Below are 21929 nucleotides of genomic sequence, written 5' to 3'. Positions count from 1 at the left end.
TATGTATTTCTTTTTTAAAATAGAATTCTTTATTTTTCGAAATTGAGCTTGGGCCTTCCTGTGTTGCCCAGGCTGGTCTCAAACTCCTGGGATCAAGTGATTCACCTGCCTTGGCCTCCCAACGTGCTAGGATTACAGGCATGAGCCACTGTGCTTGGCTCTACGACTCCATTTTGATGCCAAGAAATAAGCGTTCTGGCAGCACAAACTGGTCCATGCGAGGTAACGTGGGTACCTTCAGGTTCAGCCAACAATGTTTTACATTTTTATGCTTCTTTTCTGCCAGCCCTAAGGAAGTCAATGTTGCCTGAATGCTTGTGTAATAAAACACATCCCTGCTTAAATGTATACAACTGAGCCAGGTGCAGCAGCTCAAGCCTGTAATCCCAGCACTTTGTGAGGCTGAGGTGGGAAGACGGCTTGAGACCCGGAGTTTGAGACCAGCCTGGACAACATAGTTCGGCCCATCTCTACAAAAAAAGGAATAAAATAAAATAATTAGCCAGGCATTGAGGTGCATACCTGCAGTCCCAGCTACTTGGGAGGCTGAGGCAGGAGGATGGTTCGAGCTCAGGAGGTCAAGGCTGCAGTGAGCCACAATCTCCCCACTGCATTCCAGCCTGGGAAACAGAGCAAGACTCTGTCTAACAAAAAAAAAAAAAAAAAAAAAAAAAGGGTATGTAACCAGAGCAAGACACTGTCTCAAAGAAAAAAAAGGGGGGGGGTATGTAACTGAAAAATAAGTTTTTTTTGAAAGTCTTTTATATATATTGCATTGGAGCTACTTTCTCAGACTTTCTTGAGGGCTTAGCGGCCTTTTGACGTTGTGAGTATCTTGGAGTTCAGCCTGGCGGCAGTTTTCCAAGTGCAGATCGGATTCCTGTGTCTTCTGACATCCTCAATGCACCAGAAACTACACCCACCAACCTTTTTGAGGTAACACTTCCTAAATGTCTTCGCTGCCTCTTTGGGTGTGCTAGGCTGTTGAGGAGCAGCACCCTGAGGGCACCTGGAGTCACTGTCATCCAGCAGAGACTGCCTACCAGGCCCTTAATTCTTCCCAGGACTCGGCACAGGTGCCCACAGCCACTGCTCAGCGGGTCTTCATTCCAAGCCACATCTCACTTGATGTTCTCTGTGCCCCTAGGCTTTATTATATCTTGAGAATATTTTGTTAGCTAGAAAGACTTGAAAACAGATGCAGTTTAATTTTCCAACCCAGAAAACCCCAGCTCCTGTCAGCAAACTACAGACGAGGAGTCAGATCCACTCCATTGCTTGGTTCTGTGTTGTCTGAGCTTAGGATGGCTTTTACGCTTTCATTTTTAAAATCTTATTTTATATTTTGAGACGGGTCTCAGGCTGGAGTGCAGGCGGCTGATCACAGCTCACCGCAGCCTCAAACTCTGAGGCTCAAGCAATCCTTCCACTTCAGCCTCCTGTGTAGCTGGGACTATAGGCATGTGCCACCACCCTCAGCTGATTTTTGTATTTTTTGGAGAGACGGGGGGTCTCACTGTGTTGTCCAGCTGGTCTCGAACTCCTGGGCTCAAGTGATCCTCCTGTCTCAGCCTCCCAAAGCGCTATGGTTACCAGTAGTGAGCCAGTGCACCCAGCCAACACTTTTAAATGGTTGGGGAAGAAAAACCCAAAAGAAGAATATTGCATAAAGCATGAAAATTTTTTAAAACTCAAAATTCAGTGTCCCTGCATTTTTCTTCAAGCACACACACGCCCGTCTGTTTACACGTTGCCTCTGGCTGTTTCACTGCACGACAGGCGTGGAGCAGTGCTGCAGCGGGGACGTGGCCTGCAGAGCCAGCGCCTTCTCTTCAGTCCCTTTTGGAGTTTGCTCACCCGTCTCCGCTGTGTGTCCCCTGCAGCCATCTTCTCTTCCGAGTTCCCCTCCTTTCTGTGGTGCCTTAGCCACAGCAGAAGCGGCCTCTGGCCTTCGCCATTCAGCCTGGAAGTCACCTTGGGAAGTCTCTCACGTTCATCAAACACATTCTGTTTCCTCCGTGTCTCCGCCAGCCACACTCTGTGCCACTTCGTGCCCCGAGCCACCATCTTCCCAACCTCCCGTATCAGCTTCCTCCCCCTTCCTCCAGCTTCCACTGTGAGTGCTGCCGGCCACCAGCTCCCCAAACCAACGCCCCGCTTCTGGTATTTTCGCGAAGCCTCTGATTACTAGACACCGCTTCCGTGTCGTTCGTCTATTGCCACAAGAACGCTGCATTAGGAAGAGTGAGGAGCCCTGGGTCACCCAGCAACAGGCCCTGAGCTCGGGCAGCTGCGGGTCGGCCACGTGACCTGTGGGTTCTTCTGCTTGGGCTGAGCTGCTCCCGTCGGGCTGCTGGCTGGCCTGGGACAGCCCGAGCTGGGGGCTGAGAAGCACTTTTCCAAGCGCCCGCTTAACTCCGTTTGACCAAACCGTGTCTGTGGCAAAATTGAGATGTGCAGATTGGGGAAAGGTGACACGGCACCTCGACGGGAGGAACCGCAAGACCTGTGGCGGAGGGCACCCCGTGGGAACGGCGGGGAGGGGACCCGCATGCGGCGGAGGGCACCCCGTGGGAACGGCGGGGAGGGGACCCGCATGCGGCGGAGGGCGGGGAAGAGGACCCACTAGTTCATTTCCCGGACTCGGATGTCACTACTCAGCATGCAAACCCTTTACGTCGCACAACTCTGTTTTCCTCTAACGCCTTATGCTTGTGTTCCGTAATTTTCTTCTACACATTACACTGGCGTGGACGCTGCTTTAAATCCAGCAATCCTTGAGCACATTTTTCAATAGTCCTTCATTTTTAACCACAACCAAGAAAGGGTTGACCCAAGGTCCAGACTGAGTTCACCACCTCCCAGTAAAGCCTCACCCTGCAGCTCCTCACAGACGCCTGCCTCCTCCGCGCTGCCCGGCCATGTGGGTGGCCAGGCGTCTAGTCCATCGGTGTTGCTGTAAAGGAATACCTGAGGCTGGGCAGTTTCTAGAAAAGAGGTTCTCAGACTGTGCAGGAAGCGTGGTGCTGGCATCTGCTGCTCCTACTCATGGGGAAGGGGAAGGGGCCACACGGCCAGAGGGGAGGGGAGTCCCCAGTCTCTTTTTAACAACCAGCTTTCTCAGGAACTAACAGAACGAGAGCTCACTCCCCCCACTCCTCAGCACTCATCTGTTCATGAGAGATGTACCCACAGGACCCAAACCCCTCCCATGAGGCCCACCTCCAACATTCAGAGCTGAGTTTGGGGTTTGAAGGGGACGAACATCCCAACTCTAGCAGCAGGGCACGTCCACCTGTGATCTCCAGGTCCAACTCTAGCAGCAGGGCACGTCCACCTGTGATCTCCAGGTCCCTGGTGCATCCGCGCTTCAAGGAACTCTTGTTCCAGGAAATCTTTCCCACTCTGAGCTCAGCCTCTCTCCCCTCGGAGACACTGAATGCATTTCATATGTCTGGTGTCTGTCCATCTCTGTTTGGGGCACAGAATTGGATTCATTCTGATTCTTGTTCAAAAAACAACGGACTCTTCGTTGGTTCGTGCCGAGGCGTGCTTTCAGCGTTCGCTGGCTCATAATGACACGGACACCGGTCCCACAGGGAGACTGGGGCACTGATGATAATTCCTGCGCCAGTGACCCTGCCCCACCTGGCCGTCCACCTCTCTTCCTCTGAGGGAACTTCTCACCCTGAGTCTTTGACGGACAAGTCGGGGAAAGTACATCCATGGATTCCCGGGCCTTTGCAGAGAATCTGTTGCCCTCAGGAACCGCAGCCCACAGACTGGAAAGCTCCAACCGTGATCAAAGGAGCAGCAGACTTCACCCTCTCTAACGAGGACCGGCCTTTCTATTTTCCTAACGCCCTGAGACGGACACTAGGAATAGCCTTGCCCTTTCTATGAGACATGTGTGGCCTTCTCTTGGCAGAATTGAGTGGTACTGCAGCCCAGGGCTCCAGGATGCACAGGTGAGCCACGGGCCGCGTGACTGGCTTACAGCGCCCTGGCCGAGGCCAGGAAACCAAATGTAGCTGGAAAGTAGCCCTCGTGCTTATTTGGGTCACTTGGACGACATTACGCGAGATCCCATTCCACAACAACACGTATTTCCTCTTTCATTTTCCCTCTTCTCCCCATTCTTCCACACCCAACGAATCTTTGAAAACAAAACCAGCCAGGCATGCCGACTCATGCCTGTAATCCCAGTACTTTGGGAGGCCGAGGCAGGCAGATCACCTAAGGTTGGGAGTTCGAGACCAGCCTGACCAACATGGAGAAACCCCGTCTCTATTAAAAACACAAAATTAGCTGGGTGCAGTGGCAGGTGCCTGTAATTTCAGCTACTCAGGAGGCTGAGGCAGGACAATGACTGGAACCCAGGAGGCAGAGGTTGCGGCGAGCCGAGATCACGCCATTGCACTCCAGCCTGGGCAACAAGAGCGAAACTCTTGAAAAAACAAACAAAAAGACCAGGCACAGTGGCTCACACCTGTAATCCCAGCACTCTGGGAGGCTAAGGCGGGTGGATCACCTGAGGTCAGGTGGTCACCTGGCCAACATGGTGAAACCCCATCTCTGCTAAAAATACAAAAAGTAGCCCGGTGTGGTGGCACGTACCTGTAGTCCCAGCTACTCGCGAGGTGGAGGCTGCAGTGACCCTAGATGGCACCGCTGCACTCCAGCCTGGGCGACAGAGTGAGACCCTGTCTTAAAACAACAGTGACAGCAATAGCAACGAAACAAAACCCTCTGTGTGACTCTCAACCCCCAGACTGTCCTGTTTCCCCCAGCTTGACTCTTCATAGAATACCTCTCCTACTTTGTCTGATGTCTTTTATTTGTTTTAACTTTTATAATTGTTTCTTTTTTGATGTAAGTATTTAGGAAACCAAACATATTGTTGGGGTTAGGGTTAGGAGTTAGGCTTACGGTTAGCACTTCAATACGTGGTGGGGTTACTCCCTGTCTGTGGTCAGGACTCCCCTCCTGGGTCGCTGGGGTCACTCCCTGTCTGTGGTCAGGACTCCCCTCCTGGGTCGCTGGGGTCACTCCCTGTCTGTGGTCAGTCTTCCTCCCCTACGCCCCATGAGTGGTAAGGTTTTCTCCCTATGAGGGGGCAGAGCTTCTCCCTATGTGTGGAGGGGCTCCTCCCTCTGAGTGGTCAGGGTTCCTATGTGTGCTCAGGACTCCTCCTTGTGTGGTGGGACTCCTCCCTATGTGTGGAGAGGCTCATCCCAAGTGGTCAGGGCTCCTCCCTATGTGTGGTCAGGGCTCCTTCCTATGTGTGGTCAAGGCTCCTCCCTACGTGTGGTGGGCTCCTCCCTATGTGTGGTCAGGGCTCCTCCCTATGCATGGTCAGGGCTCCTCCCTATGTGTGGTCAGGGCTCCTCCCTATGTGTGGTCAGGGCTCCTCCCTACGTGTGGTGGGGTCCTCCCTACGTGTGGTCAGGGCTCCTCCCTATGCATGGTCAGGGCTCCTCCCTATGTGTGGTCAGGGCTCCTCCCTATGTGTGGTCAGGGCTCCTCCCTATGTATGGTCAGGGCTCCTCCCTATGTGTGGTCAGGGCTCCTCCCTAAGTGTGGTCAGGGCTCCTCCCTACGTGTGGTCAGGGCTCCTCCCTATGCATGGTCAGGGCTCCTCCCTAAGTGTGGTCAGGGCTCCTCCCTATGTATGGTCAGGGCTCCTCCCTATGTGTGGTGGGGCTCCTCCCTATGTGCGGTGGGGCTCATCCCCGTGGGTTGCCCCTTGCTGTCCACTGTGAGGCAGGGACCCCCCAGCCCACCCGAGGCAGGTGCCGCCTTCTCACGGGGGTTCCCCTCCACAGGTGAAACCTCAGACGAGCTGCAGGAGGCGCAGCTCCCACTGATCCCGCGCACCTGGTGCCGCCTGCTCTATGGACACGCGTCCTACATCATGCCCAACATGTTGTGTGCTGGGGACATCCTGAACATTAAGACCGTGTGTGAGGTGCGCCCGCCTGGTCTGTGAGGCAGAGGTCACGGGTGCCCTGTGCCTGCGGCCCCCAGGGGACCCCCACTCTGGCCTCCCACTGACTAGCAGGAGCTCTGCAGCCATACCCTGAGCTGAGCAGGGCAATGTATGGCAACGCGTGAACGCCACAAGCCTGCAAGGGGCCTCCCCTGCAGCTCTGGGCCGTGTCGCAGCCAGTAGGGGGGCCGGGTGAGAGGGGGGCACTAGCCCCTTCTGACAGGGTCTGCAGGGCCACCCCCTTGCACCCTGACAGACAGGTGCTAGAGGCAACAGGCCTGGACTCCCAGTTCACAAGAACTCCCTCTTCCTTTCCAGGGCGACTCCGGGGGCCCACTCGTCTGTGAAGTCAACCGCAGCTGGTTGCAGATTGGAATCGTGAGCTGGGGCCGCGGCTGCTCCAACCCTCTGTACCCTGGAGTGTATGCCAGTGTTTCCTATTTCTCAAAATGGATATGTTATAATATAGAAATCACACCCGCTCCTGCTCAGCCAGCCCCTGCTCTCTCTCCAGCTCTGGGGGCCACTCTCAGAGTCCTTGTGGCCATGCTGGCTGGCTGGTCAGTGCTGTGAGGCCAGGACACCCCTCTAGCATTCTCATGGCTGCACGCTCTGCCCAAGCCCAGCTGCCTCCAGACCCCTAAGCACCTCCTGCCCTGCTCTCTCTGGAGGAGGCAAGGGCCACCCATTCCGTGGGTGGATGCTGAATCCAGGAGGTGCTGGGCAAGTGTGCAAAGGAGGAGAGGGAAGGGGAGAGGGGCTGGCCAGGCAGGACCCAGCTGGGGCAGAGCGCACTGAGATTTGATAAGATCATTAAATATTTACAAAGCGAGCCTCTGAGATCACCTGTGTGGGTCCTTCCGTCCCAGCTGGAGCTCTTGCCGCTTTCCTCTTCCACACACAGAAAGGGGGGACGGTGACTCCTCCCGAGGCTCTCAGGAGAGAAACAGACTGAATCAGCTCTTTCCAGAAACAGAGGGGCGATGACGCAGACACCCTCCTCGGAGTCCGTGCGGTGTGGTCAAAGCCCAGGCCCAGGGAAAGGCCACTGCGTACGTGCCCACACCTGCACACACAAAACAGCTGCCGGCATTTAAACATCCAACTGCAGAAAGAGGAAGAAGAGTGCGGTGGGGGACCCTGCGCTGGACGTCAACACAAGGAAGGGGCAAAGATGACGGAAGCAGACGCGAGGAGCCCAGGTCAGAAAAGCACTGGCAGCTCGTATTTCAGAGTTCTGCTCCTTGGAAAAAACCAACCAGTGGGCAGAGGCTGGGGGCATCACTAACCTACTCAAGACAGGGGATGAGAACAAAACACACAAAATGAGAAGTGACAAGTGAAAATGATCCACTGACAGAGAAAAGGTGAGAAAAAACTACTGAAACGAGCTCCAGTAGAGAGAGGTTCCAGGCTGGGCACTGTGGCTTATGCCCGTAATCCCAGCACTCTGGGTGACCAAGGCAGGAGGATCACTTGAACCCAGGAGTTCAAGATCATCCTGGGCAACATAGCAAGATCCCTGTCTAAAAAAATGAGCTGGGCATGGTGGTGGACACCTGTAATCCCAGTTACTCTGGAGGCTGAGGTGGGAGGATCGCTTGAACCCTCGAGGTTGAGGCTGTAGTGAGATGTGATCGTGCCACTTCACTCCAGGCTGGACCACACAATGAGACCCTGTCTCAAAAAGAGAAGGAGAGACAGGTAAGTTTTATTAAATAGAGGCAAAATTGGGCAGGTTATGGACAAGAATGACGAAACGAAAACATCAAGGCGGGAAATGGAGCCAGGAAATTTTGGAAAACGAGCTTCCACAGTTATGCATGCTTCAAGAAAACAATGAAAGATGTTATCCTAAAGTATGCTTCCTTCTAAAAGCTCCGAAAGATCAATTTCTCATAAACACAAGCAATGCAAAAGTGTTGAGGTCAAATCCTCTGCAAGATTATTGCAAGAGAAAAGAGAATAATAATATCCCTACAGACAATGAAAGCATGCCAGAAAGAGGAGCACACCAAAGAGATGAACACTGTCATCTGCTACTTCAAAACAGATGAAAAGAAAATGTCTCTACAAACGCATGTCTGACGTGCCACCCTGCCTGGCTAATTTTTGTGGTTTTGTAGAGATGGGGTTTCACCATATTGCCCAGGCTGGTCTTGAACTCCTGGGCTCAAGCGGTCTGCCCACCTCAGCCCTCCAAAGTGCTGGGATTACAGGCTGTGTTTTTAATATTTTATCCACTTTATAGTTATTTATGGGAAGGTTGAACTGATAGGAACAACTTAGCCATTAACAGAAATAGGAAGTACGTTCACTCACAGAGAAAATCATCTGACTATCCCAGTTAATGCAAAAAAGTGTGTAAAGTTCAACATCTATTCATTATTAAAATATATGTAGGGCAAACTTGAAACATTAGGGAAATTTTCTACCTTGGCAGCGGTACAGTCCTAGCTCGCCGCAGCCTCAAACTCCTGGGCTCAAGCGATCCTCCTGCCTCAGCCTCTTGAGTAGCTGGGATCACAGGCACACACCACTACAGCTGGCTAATTGTTTTAAAATTTTTTGTAGAGACAGCAAAAAAATTTTTTTGCTATCTTGCCCAGGCTGGTCTCAAACTCCTGTGTTCAAATGATCCTCCCACCTTGGCCTCCCCAAGAACTTTGGAAAGGCCAGGCACACTGGCTCATGCCTACAGTCCCAGTGCTTTGGGAGGCCAAGTCAGGAGGATCCATTAAACCCTGAAGGTTGAGACTGCAGTGATCTGTGATTATGCCACTGCACTCTAGCCTGGGCAATAGAGCAAGACCCTGTCTCTGAATAAATAAATAGGATTTAAAAAGAGAAGCAAAGGTGGGGAAACAACCCCAGAGTCCATGACCCGATGAGTGGAGAAAGCAGACATGGGCCATCCACACAGTGGAATACCATTCAGCCATCAAAAGGAATAAATGACTCACACCACAGTGTGGATGAGCCTGAGAGTCTGATGCTGAGTGAAAGAAGCAAGATAAAGGGCAGCGGAGGGTTCGACTCCACTTGGGGCAATGCTGGGAGCAGGCAAGGCCGAGAGACAGGAAGCTACTTGGTGGTTCCGTAACTGTGGAGCCAGGCCAATCCGGCTCCACCTTTATATTAAACAAAATTGTGAATTGCGTTCCAGTGTCCACGGGCCCCAGAATGCAAGTTACCCGAACACATCCAGATAAACCAAAGTTGCAGCCTCAGGCAGAACCTAAGTGCCAGACCAAGGAATGGGGCAGGGAATTAAGACACGCACACCGCAGGCCGGGCGCCAGGGCTCACGCCTGTAATCCCAGCACTTTGGGAAGCCGAGGCGGGGGGATCCCGAGGTCAGGAGTTCCAGACCAGCCTGGCCAATATGGTGAAACCTGTCTCTGCTAAAAATACAAAAAAACAGCCGGACGTCCAGCTACTCAAGAGGCTGAGGCAGAAGAATTGCTTGGACCCAGGAGGTGGAGGTTGCAGTGAGCTGAGCTGGTGCTGCCACTCCAGCGTGGGTGACAGAGCGAGACTCCGTCTCAAAAAAAGAAACTGACGCCGCACAGCAGGATCCATGCTCCAATGAGATTAAGCCCTGGTGTCGCCCCATGGCACGATCCAATCAAATCTCGCCTCTCAGCGTCACCTCATTGCAAGATCCGATGAGACCATGCCTCATGGCCCTATGTCTACAAAGCCCGCCTCAGACCCCAGCTCTGGCAGACAGGTCTGGACGTCCAAGTCCTCGCCAGTCAGCACGCAGTGAAGTGTTTCTTTTCTCAAAAGCTGCTATCTTGGTGTTGGCTTTCACGCACGCGGGCAGCGAGCCCACGACTCGGTGGCAGTTGTTCGGGGATGGGGGAAGGGGGTGCAGTGCCATGTTAATGGGCAAAGGTTTCTTCTGGGGGTGATGAGGAGGCTTCGGAGCTAGACAGACGCGGTGGCCACACAACATTGTGAGTGCACCCGGGGCCGCCCAACTGTTCACTTTGAAATGGTTAATTTTATACACAAAGCTCACCTAACTCACAAAAAGAAAGTAGTTTTTCACACAAAATGGAATACATCGCACACACATTGCAAGGATGGATCCCAGTCAAAGTGGACCTTAAAAATATGCAAATGATCACCTCAGGTAGAGGGGAAAGGGGGGTGAATGTGGCAAAAGACAGGCGTAAGGAAATGCACAGATGGTACCTGAGAAGAGGAGTGGCCTGCCCAGATCGCAAGACCAGAGGGAAAGGGGAAGAAGAGTGCCGATGTCCCTGTCCCTCCGCTGATCAGGCAGCGTGGCTCGGGAGGCCCCTGCATTGCTGAGACTCGGGCCGGGCTCCGGCGGGGAAACCCCAGACCCAGGACGGGAGTCGGGGAAGGCGTGGTGGGGTCTGTCAGCAGAGGTGTCTCCTCAGCCCTCTCCGGGGCCGTACAAAGGCAGCCACCATCCCGCTCTGCTCTTCCTCTCAGATTTGAGGTTGTGCAGGCCTGCACCTTGGCACGCCTCGTGAGCTGGGCAGGCATTCCAGACCCTTTTGTATAAAAACTGTACCGGAACTGGGCAGTGGATCACGCCTGTGATCCCAGCACTTTGGGAAGCCGAGGTGAGAGGCAGAGTTTGTTTGAGCCCAGGAGTTCAAGAGCAGCCTGGGCAACCTAACAAGACCTCATCTCTAAAAATGTTAACCAGGCATGGTGGGATGCCCCTGTGCCCAGCTACTTGGGGGGCTGAGGCGACAGAATCGCTGGGGACCAGGAGTTTGAAGCTGCAGTGAGCTGTGGCTGAGCCACTGCACTCCAGCCTGTGTGACAAAGCGAGACCCTGCCTCTAAAAAAGGAAAAGGGGAAAGTTGGACGAGATGCAGATGACATTGCTTATGGAACGTGCCAGAACTGGCAAGTGCCTGGGAAAGGCCTCTACAGGTCCTCAGCTCACCACGCCACCCGGCTTGCCACTGAGGCCAGGCTGTTCCCCAGCACCCCTCCTCACTGTGGTCTTTGTCCCCCAATACTGCAGGACCACGCAAAGGCTCATTTCGATGAGCACCCCCTGGTGCCTTCAGAGAGCTGCTGATGCCTGCCCCTTCTTGGCCAGGGACTGTCAGCTCCAAAGACCTGTTCCAGAAAGTGACCTGCAGCCCTCATCTTCCAAATTGACTGGCCAGGCAAGTCCCATGACCTTGCTCTGGAAGGGGAGGGGCCAGGTCCGAGGAGGAGCCCACCTGTGAGCAGAGGAGGGTCAGAGAGACTGGACTGTCTACACCTGCTGCTTGGGGTGCCTGAAGATTCCAGGGTTCATGATCCAGAGTCCAGGGTCCGCCTCGCCACCCACCCCTGCAGGCATGGTGGGCATCCTCAGCCTGGTGTGTTTATGCAGGAAACTATTCCTGGGACCCTAAGGCCAGCAATCCCATGCAGTCTCCAAGCATGGCGTTCTCATCTGTAACTCACAAGTTTACAAAGTTACATCTGTAACTCTCAAATGATTTTCCTCCAAGGACAGACCAAGAGGCGGCTTTTTTCTGGTGGTGGCATCCTGAACTCTCTTACCACCAGGGAGCATTTCTCTCATGTCCAGGCAACGGAACTTCCCAGGCCCCCAGCGAATTCACCTGGGCTTCCCAGTGGGTCCCTCCACTGCTCAGTAGGGCCTGCAGTGCCCAGAGACCCAGCAGTGTGAAGTACCGTCATGACACGAGTGGCACTGGGTTTGGGGGTGCTGACATGGGTGGTGGCAAAAGGCAAGTTGAATCTAGGGGTTCCCTAATCTTACATTTGTCTTGAGCGTTGGAACGCCCCCACCAATAGAAGCTACGGAGAGACCCTGTCTGTGCACAGGTCACAGGTTGCAGAAGGCTCGGCCCATGGGGCTCCAGGAACACCCTCTCACACTTTGGCCAGGCCCCACAGGGGCACACGGAGGACTAGGCCCAGCAGGCTGCCAGGGCAGAGGCTCCACCAGGGTGCCCGCCAGCCTGTGCACTCCAGCCTGGGGCTGAGCCACCCAGCATTCGACTCTGGCTGGGCACTGGGCCCCTACGGAGAGGTCCTGCAGAGTGAGCACATCCACCCCTGCAGGGGCTGCCTCCGACCTCCCGGGGCCTCTGCTTTGCCACCCAGTGATGGGGGAGGAAGCTCAATCCGCCCTTCCGCAGCCTATGTCTATTCCTGAGTTAGTGGCAAGGAGACCTGCTTCCCACACCAGCATGGCTCCCCAGATCCAGCCCCTGGTGAGCTTCCGGTGGACAACTGGCCACGAAATCCAGACAGCCTGTGGTGTCTGGTGCTTGGGGTGAGGGTTCAGAAGACAGCCAGGCACACCTGCTCCTAACCCACAGCAAACTCTTCTGTCTTTTTCCAGGTGAACTCTGGGACACCTGAGTCTGTCAACTGAACCACATCTGGAGGTGTGAGCTGGATGACGCGGCTGCAGTCTCCCTGGGGCCCCGGTGTTCATGTGGAATGAATCCATTTTGCATTGCTGTGTCCCAGCACCTCCCCAGGAAGGCTCCAGCAGGCCACACCTGCTCTCCGGACCCTCTCAGCGCCTCAGTGCCTCAAGGTCCCCTGTGTCTGTCATGATCCGAGGGCCACTCCCTGTCAGGAGGCCTCCATGGAAGCTGCCCATCTCCTGTCCTTCCCTGACGGCGCTCTCACCCAAATCACTTTATCTTCTGCCCATCCCTGCACCCATCACTGGTCAGAAGCCTCCCCTGTGTGAAATGTCCTCTCTGAAATGCGGAGGGCAGTGCAAAGGCTGCGACATTCTTCTACCAGCAACTGTGGAAGGACGGGATTGATGGAATGATGGATCAGAACACCTGCAGATACAATGACCAATCATCTTCTGTTAATGAAGAAAGCATGCTTTCCACTTGATAAATCCCACTAAAGATCTAGATGCAGACTTTTAAGTTCATATTTTTTGTTTGTTTTTACTTTTTTCCCATTTCCATTATCAAATCAGTGGCATTGCATTAAGTTCGTATTTTTATACATCTTAGTAAAACTTTGGAAAACCAAAAATAGAAAAACCTTAAGTGGAGAAAATAGAAGGCGATTCAAAGTGAAATCAAGCTATCTAATAAGGAATATACTGAATACCAAAGAACGTAAAGTCATATCTTCAAAGATGAAGGGAAAAGAATTGTGAGCGTAAGTTTCTACACCCAGTCAGGCCAACACACCTGAGTGAGAATGCAATGAAAGCATTTTGTCAGATATAAGAGGCCTTAGAAAGGGCTCTGCACTTGAAAGGCCGCTGAAAGTCGCTACAGAATCTACACAGTGAGGAGAAAACTGAGCTCACACGTGTGTTCTCTGATTACAGTGAAGTTGACTGCAAATTAGTAACAGAAGGATATCTAAGAAATCTCAGTGTGTTTAAAAATTGAGAAATGTACTTCCAAATAACCTATGAGTCAGAGAGGATATTAGAAAATAGTTCAAATTGAATTTTTTTTAACCCAAACTGAACTTTTAAAAAGGAAGTTTAAAAAATAAAAATAGGGAACATCAAAACCTGTCCTGCAAGAGCTGCCCTATGAGAAAATGCCAAGAGAGGCCTGCAGGCTGAAAGGAAAGGACGCTGGATGAGAATCCACAGCCACGCGAAGTGAAGGGCACGGGCTCCAGTGCCTGCAAAGGGATCTGACGGCCAGTAGAAGTGGGAGCGTTTCATAACTCCTCTTCTTTCTCTATGTGATGTAAGGACAAATACATGAAACAACAATTATAAATCCATGCTAATGGGCATTCAATATATAAAGATGTAATGTGTGACAGTAACAAGGAAGGAGGAATAGAATTGTGTCAGTTTTGTGTGCTATTGAAGCTCAATTAGTATTAATGAAAACTAGAACATTATATTAATAAGTTTAAGGTGCTACTTGTAATCCCCAAGGAAACCACTAAGAAATAACTACAACATATGCAAAAATGTAAACAAGAAGAGACCCAAAATGGTATAAAAAAACCAAAAAAACAAAACTCAAACTAAGCAGAAAGCAGTGATGGAAGGATTGAGGAACAGAAAAATAAATGAAACATCTCTAAAAATAACAAAATGGCAGTAGTCTTTTCTTATCAGTAATCATTTTAAATGTAAACTGCTTAAATTCTTCAATTAAATAGCAGAGATTGGCATAACGGATACCAACAGTAACAAAACCCAAACAAAACAAAGCTTATGGTTCATCTATATGCTATCTAGAAGAGATTCCTTCAGATCCAAAGACACATATAGGTCAAAAGTGAAAGAATAGAAAAATAAAACCCATGAAAATCATACCAAAAGAGAGCTAGGGTGCCTATCCAAACAAATTAGGCTTTAAGTAAAAAATAGTTATGAAAAACAAAAAGGGGCATTATATTCAAAGGTTTAATCCATCCAGAAGAGACAACAACCATGAGTGTATATACAACTGACAAGAGATCTCTAAAAAACATGAAGCAAAAATGGACAGAATTGAAAGGAGAAATAAGGTTTCACATGAATAAAGACTTCAATACTCCACTTTCAATAATGGATAAAATAACCAGACAGAAGATCAATATGAAAACGGAGGACCTGAACAGTACTATACACCAGCTGGATGTAGTGGACACGTACACGACACTCCACCCCCAGAAAGCAGAGTATATATTTTCCCCAAGCACACATAGAACATTCTCTAGGATATATCATATGTTAGACCACAAAACAAGTCTTAATACATTTCTAAAAGTCAAATTTATACAACTTATCTTCTCCAACCACAGTGGAATGAAACTAGAGATGAACAGAAGGAAAACTAGAAATTCACAAAAGTGTGAAAATTAAATGACGTTTTAAAACCATCAATGGGTCAAAGAAGAAATCACAAGAGAAATTAGAAAACATTTTGAGGTGAATAAAATAAAAAACACAAAATATCAAAAGTTGGTTCTGCAGCAAAATCGGTGCTCAGAGAGGAATTTATAGCTGTAAACATCTACATCAAGAAAGAAGATCAGTCCAGTGATCTGGTGGAGTTGTAAAAAAAGAAAGAGAGAAAAAAGGAAGAAAAGAGAAAGGAAGGATGGAAAGAAGGAAGGAGGGAAAGATGAAGGAAAGATGGAAGAAAAGATCAGTTAATACAGTTGAAAAAAAAGAGAAATATCTCAGAAAAGTTCCCTAGGTTTGCACCTTAAGAAACTAAAGAAAGAAGAACAAACTAAACTCAAGCTAGCAGAAAGATGAAAATAAAAAAGTTTTGAGAAGAAATAAAGAACAGAAAAAAAGAAAAAATAAATGAAACAAAAGTTGGTTATTTGAAATGATTAACAAATTTGCCTAACCTAGACTTTCTAAGAAAAAAAAGAAAACTCAAACTATTACAACAGAAAATGGGAATGTTACTACCGACCTTAGAGAAATAAGAAGGATTGTAGCAGAATGCTGTGAAGAATTGTACACTGACAAACCAGATAACCTAGGTGAAATCAATACATTTATAGAAATACAAAAACTACCATATCAGCCTCAGGAAGAAATAGGAAATCTGCACTGACCTATAATGGGTGAAGAGCTTGAGGCCATTAAAAAAAAACCGGCCAGGCGCAGTGGCTCAAGCCTGTAATCCCAGCACTTTGGGAGGCCGAAGCAGGTGGATCACGAGGTCAAGAGATCGAGACCATCCTGGTCAACATGGTGAAACCCCGTCTCTACTAAAAATACAAAAAAATTAGCTGGGCATGGTGGCGCGTGCCTGTAATCCCAGCTACTCAGGAGGCTGAGGCAGGAGAATTGCCTGAACCCGGGAGGCGGAGGTTGCGGTGAGCCGAGATCGCACCATTGCACTCCAGCCTGGGTAACAAGAGGGAAACTCCGTCTCAAAACAAAAACAAAAACAAAAACAAACAAACAAAAAAACCCTTCTAACAAAGGAAAGCTTAGGACCAAGTGGCTTCACTGGTCCTAACGGGAGTGCTGGGTGCAGTGGTTCAAACCTGTAAACCCAGTGGTTTGGGAGGCTGAGGTGATAAGATTGAGGCCAGGAGTTTGAGACCAGCCTGGGCAACATAAAGAGACCCCATCTCTACAAAAATAATTAAAAATTATCTGGGCATGGTGGCATACATCTGTAGTCCTAGCGATTCAGAAGGCTGAGGTGAGAGGATTGTTTGAGCCCAGGAGGTCAAGGCTGAAGTGAGCTATGATTGTACCATTGCACGCCAGCCTGGGTGGCAGAGCAAGACCCTAGTTCTAAAAAAATAAATAATTAAAAATAGCACCAAGTCCTCTTGAACTCTTTTAAAAATTAGAAAAGGGAAGAACACTTCAAAACTCATTCTATGAGGCCAGTGTTATCCTGATACCAAAGCCAGACCAAGACATCATTAGAAAAGAAAATTAAAGAGCAATATTCCTTATGACTATATATAATAAAATTCTCAACAAAGTACTAGTAAAATGGAATTGGCATATTAAAAGTATCATACAGCATGACCAAGTGGAGTTTATTATAGGACCCCTAGGGTGGTTCAAGATACAAAAAATAATCAATGTGAAACACTGTATTTATAGAATGAAGGGGATAAAAAACATAAGCATCTCAATTGATGACAAGAAAAATTTAAGTATCACTTGACAAGAGCCAACATCTTTTCATGATTAAAACAAAAACAAAAACAAAAACTTCAATAGGCCAAGCATGGTGGCTCATGTCCATAATCCCAACACTTTGGGAGGCCAAGGTGGGTGGACTGCTTGAGCTTGGGAGTTTGAGACCATCCTGGGCAACATGGTGAAACCCCGTCGCTACCAAAAATACAAAAAAATTAGTTGAGCCTGGTGGCACATGCCTGTGGTCCCAGCTACTTGGAAGGCTGAGGTTATAGGATCTCTTGAGCTGAGGAGGCAGAGGTGGCAGTGAGCCAAGATCACACCACTATACTCCAGCCTGGGTGACAGAGTGAGAATCCATCTCAAAAAGAAACAAACAAAACCATTAATAAGCTAGGAACAGAAGGAAACACCCTCAACACAAAAAGGGCATATTTGAAAAATCTACAGCTAAGAGCATGATCAATGAGAAAAAACTGATAATACTCCCCTGCAAATCAGTACAAGACAGATATGCCTAATTTCTTCACTATCATTCAACATTGTACTGGATGTTCTAGCCACAGCAATTAGACAAGAAAAGGAAAATTCATTAAAATTGGAAAGGAAGAAATAAAACTCTGTTCTCACATGGCATTGTTTCACATATAGAACACAAAGGTTTAAAAAAAAAAAAAAAACCTGTCACAGCTGATAAATAACTTTGGAAAAGCTACAGGATAAAAATCAGCATGGAATAAAAAGTTTTATTTGTATACACTAGCAATAAATAATCCAGAAAGGAACTTAAGAACACAATTCCGTTTTCAATAGCCTCTAAAACAATAAAATGCTTAGAAATACATTTTATCAAAGAGGCACAAGACTTGCACACCATAAACTACAAAATGTGACTGAAAGAAATTAAAGAAGACCTAATAAATGGAAAGATACCCCATGTTCATGGATTGGAAGGCTTAATATTGTTAAGGTGCCATTAGTCCTCAAAGCAATCCACAAATTCAATACAATCACTATCAAAATTTCCATACAGTTTTTGCAGAAGTGGGCATGCTAGAATATGAGACCAGAAAACCACCAGCTGGCACATTCCACAGGGGCCTGAAAAACACTGCATTTATCAAGAGCATACATTATGTCCCAAATGGCTGTCCTCTAAGGGAGTTGCTTTTCCCAAATGGGTGGAAATGTTGGGACTCTGGAAGAGTAGTAGCCAGGGCAACACAACTATTGGAAGCAGCATGGGCATAATTACCATTACAGTCAGCAGAGTCAGAACAGCAGCTATGGGAATCTGACCTTTGAGGGTCCATGGAAATGAACTGAGTAAGAACTTGGTGGTCCTGGAGAAAGTCCAACAGGCAGCCAACAGGAGTATCACTAATCTTTAAAATGGGAAGTTGTCACTGATGAACAGGAGGCTGAGGTCAACCACCCCAGTGGAGAGTCACAATCTCTTTCCTTGCTCCAGTTCTGAAACAGTTTTCAGGTCCAGAACCTGGGTCCCTATGAGGAGAGACCCTACAGCTCCTAGAACGACTGAACAGTATTGATCCCACATCCCTTCCCAATAGGATCTATGGCCACTTCCACAGTAGTCATAGCTTAGGTAATGGGAAACCACTAGATATTTCAAGGGCTGTTGAACATAGAGTCCAAATGGACACTGACCAATGTGGCTCCAAATGGGCCATGTTACTATATTGTATAGGGGCCCAGAGCAAGAAAGGGCTCCAGCTGCTGTAGGAGAAGACACACCTCCAGCTGCAGGTTCTAGCTGCAGTACAAGCAGACTCACCACTCGGATGGCATGTCTCAGCAGATTCCATGGTGCCAGATAGATTTAAGGTAGAAACAAACCCTGTGTGGGGCATCTGACCAACCCCAATAGGAGGTGGGTAGGGCAGTTCCTCCCCTTGAGCCACTGTTAAAATGCTGTCCTGGGCATGCCACCAGAGCTTAGTAGAAATGGGGCATTCAGCCAACTGACCAAGTGACCATGTGGCTGAAGCTGCCCCTGATGAGGTGAGTACTGATAGACCCACTAAGCCATAAACTTAGGTGGGCCAGCTGCTAACCATTGTGATACATAGGGATTGTGTCCAGACAGGTTGGGAGGGCACAGTAACCTACACAAACAATTTCACATTGAAATTTGATCTCCAGTGTCGCAGCCCTATCCTCTGTGTCACCTGCTAGTATTGTATGGATGCCTTTCCTCCATTCACCCCTGGCCCCATGGAAGTCCCTAAGACTGGCTGACAGAGGAGGAAGCCTTGATGTCAGTGGTGAGAGGAGCCTCCCAATGGTGGAGCTCCCAGCAGGGCACTTGGGCATCCACCTTGTGCAAGAGAGGAGTGGGTCAAGATAAGGCTGTAGGGAGTACATCTAGTGGAAGATGAGCTGCGAATAGCTTAACTGGTTGGTCAGGAGGCTGGGAGGAGCAACTTCCAGGAAAGAGCAGGGACAAGAAGACTGAAGGAAGAGACATCCAGCAGACTTACGGGAGTTGGTACAAAGTGTGAGAACGTTTCATTGCATGCTAAAGCCCAGCTGAAAACATCCACTGCAGAAGAGGCCCCCAGCCACTAAAAGGACAGGATGACGGACCCAGAGACATCAGCAAGCCTCTGTTCCCAGCCACCCCATGAGCTTCCATGAGGTTATGGAGCACCTCCAAGGTGGTCTCCCTTCCTCTCCCCAGAGCTTCACTGATGTTGTGCCCCTGAATCACCACTTGCCAGCAGGAGAGACCAGAGCTAAGGTCCGTGCAGTACAATTTTTTGAAGAAACCAACCAACAAATCTGGGGGCGAGTTGATCATCTTGGGCAAAATTTTATTCTGACCAGGACTGACATGTATCCCAAAAATGGGTCCGCCTCTCGGGTCTGCAGTGATTCAGCCGACACTGACCTCTGACAGCTCATGGTCTGATTGACACACATGGGATCCCACCAAGCCTCATCCAGCGATCACTTTTAAAGCAAGGAAGGAGTGGCAGAGTGCACATGTTTGCTGTGGGCAGGCCTATGCAAAGCTGTCCCCGAAGTCTGACGAAGTTGAGAGGCCAAAGAAAGAGGCTGACATGGGATAAGTAGAAAGAGAGGAAAAATATACAGATAGATAGATAAATGATGCATATATAGATATAAATATAGAAAAAAGAAAGAGGCTGACTAATCCAGTCTTTCAAAAAGAAACATTAATAGGAACTTACAAACAGAAGCCAGGTGCGTGTCATGGGTGGTGGTGAGACAAGATGGTGGATCCCCATACCATTGCCCCCAGACCCAGGGCTTATATAAACAGGGAGAGTATACATGATTCAGAAGAGCTGTGTGGGACCACTGAAATATAGCATCAAGGTTGTTGGACAAAGGGCAGGATTTATGGCAAGTACCTGCTCTTACACAAAGAACAATAGATAAAGTGAAAATCTTAGACACCCTCCCAGAACTGAGGTTAATCGGAAGTCAACATGGCAGATTGACAAACGAGAGGGAGCTGCTTTAACTCCACAGCATGTGACCATGGGATCCATCCACCCTCTAGATGCTGCACCATTCCAGCTGATAATGTGATGGGTAGATTGTCCTCTTGAAGGTGCAGCTGAGGCTCCAGCTTGAAGGTAAAGCCCTGTGAGGACAGCGTGCTCCCTTTCAGGACATGGTATAGACCTTTAACCAACGGTCACTGTCTCCCCAGAGGGTAGGATACATGGATCCAAGAACCAAAGGAAAGACACAAGAGTAACTCCATTCACTCTCTCTCCCAATTGGAGAATGTGAGCTTCCATCCCTGCAAGCTCAAGGTCTGTGGGTCCAGAGATCTTGGCTCCTGACAGTTTGGATGTTTGTCAGCTCCAAACTTCACATTGAAATTTGATCTCCAGTGTTGGAGGTGAGTCTTAGTGGGAACTGGTTTGATCATCTCTCATGAATGACTTGGTACCATCCTCATGGTAATGAATGAGTTCTTACTCTATTAGTTTCCATGAGAACTAGTTGTTACAAGGGACCTGGGCACCTCTCTTCTCTCTCTCTCTCTCTCCCCCCCCTTCTCTCCCTCTGCCTCTCTCATCCTGTGATACCAACTCCCCTCATCTTCCATGAGTGGAAGCCTTCTGAGCTCCTCACCAGAAGCAGATGCTGGTGCTGTGCTTCCTGTGCAGCTTGCAGAACCATGAGTCAAATAAATGTCCTTTCTTTATAAATTACTCGGCCTCCAGTATTATTTTTATATATATATACTTTAAGTTCTGGGGTACATGTACAGAACATGCAGGATTGTTACATAGTTACATAGGTGCCATGGTGGTTTGCCGCATCCATAACCCAGGCATCAACATTAGGTATTTCTCCGAATACTATCCCTCCCCTAGGAAATTCTGGCCAGGGCACTCAGGCAAGAAAAACAAATAAAGCATATTCAATTAGGAAAAGAAGAAGTCAAATTATGTCTATTTGCAGACAACATGATTGTATATTTAGAAGACCCCATCATCTCAGCCCCAAATCTCCTAAAGCTGTTAAGGAACTTCAGCAAAGTAGCAGGATACAAAATCAATGTGCAAAAATCACAAGCATTCCTGTACACCAGTAACAGACAGAGAGCCAAGTTATGAGTCAACTCTCATTCGTAATTGCTACAAAGAATAAAATACCTAAAAATACAACTTACAAGAGTGTGAAGGAGCTCTTCAAGGAGAACTACAAACCGCTGCTCAAGGAAATAAGAGAGGACACAAACAGAGGGAAAAACAGTCCATGCTCATGGTTAGGAAGAATCATTATTGTGAAAATGGCCATACTGCCCCAAGTAATTTACAGATTCAACGCTATCCCCACCAAGCCTCAGATATTCTTTCTTTCTTTCTTTCTTTCTTTCTTTTTTTTTTTTTTGTCATTCGTTCTGTTGCCTCAGGTATTCTTTATAGCAACACAAATGGACTAAGACAGTTCCCACAGGGAGGAAACACCCACCAGGAAATGGAACAAGATCCCAGCTGACTTAGAGCAGCCGCTTCCACCTGGTCACTCCAGGCAGGGAAAGGAGTCACAGTGACAGCAGAGCTGATGGACGCGGCAGCATGAGGAGTCGGGGCCGGCAACACGCATGGGGGAAGGGGTGCTGGTGAACTTACTCGGTGGCCAGGTGATGTCCCTTGATGTCCCTGTGCCATCGGCTGTGAAGGGTCACAGACTCCTCAGGGATGAGGATCTGGGTTGCTGCACTGGGCCATCTCCATCAGCAAAGGGAAGCGGCCATGGCATGGGTGGTGGAGGAGGGAGATGAACATCTCTCATGGCCGCAGGATGACCTGCAGCAGCCGGCTGTCTTTCATTATCCTGCTG

General features: G+C 49.1%; 1 protein-coding gene across 1 annotated transcript in view; it reads left to right on the top strand.

Annotated features, from left to right (window-relative positions):
- PRSS38 (serine protease 38) overlaps positions 1 to 20762 on the top strand; it is a 31443-nt gene extending 10681 nt beyond the window's left edge. The window contains exons 4-6 of the mRNA XM_039464277.2: positions 5826 to 5968; positions 6308 to 6411; positions 12351 to 20762. Of these exons, the coding sequence (XP_039320211.1) occupies positions 5826 to 5968; positions 6308 to 6411; positions 12351 to 12354 (251 nt within the window). The 3' untranslated portion in view covers positions 12355 to 20762. The remainder of the gene's footprint in view (positions 1 to 5825; positions 5969 to 6307; positions 6412 to 12350) is intronic.
- Positions 20763 to 21929: the final 1167 nt, after the last annotated feature.

This window comes from Saimiri boliviensis, chromosome 14 (assembly GCF_048565385.1).
Source record: "Saimiri boliviensis isolate mSaiBol1 chromosome 14, mSaiBol1.pri, whole genome shotgun sequence".
In the NCBI taxonomy this organism is placed as follows: Eukaryota; Metazoa; Chordata; class Mammalia; order Primates; family Cebidae; genus Saimiri; species Saimiri boliviensis.
This window is presented reverse-complemented; position numbering and strand designations above follow the sequence as displayed.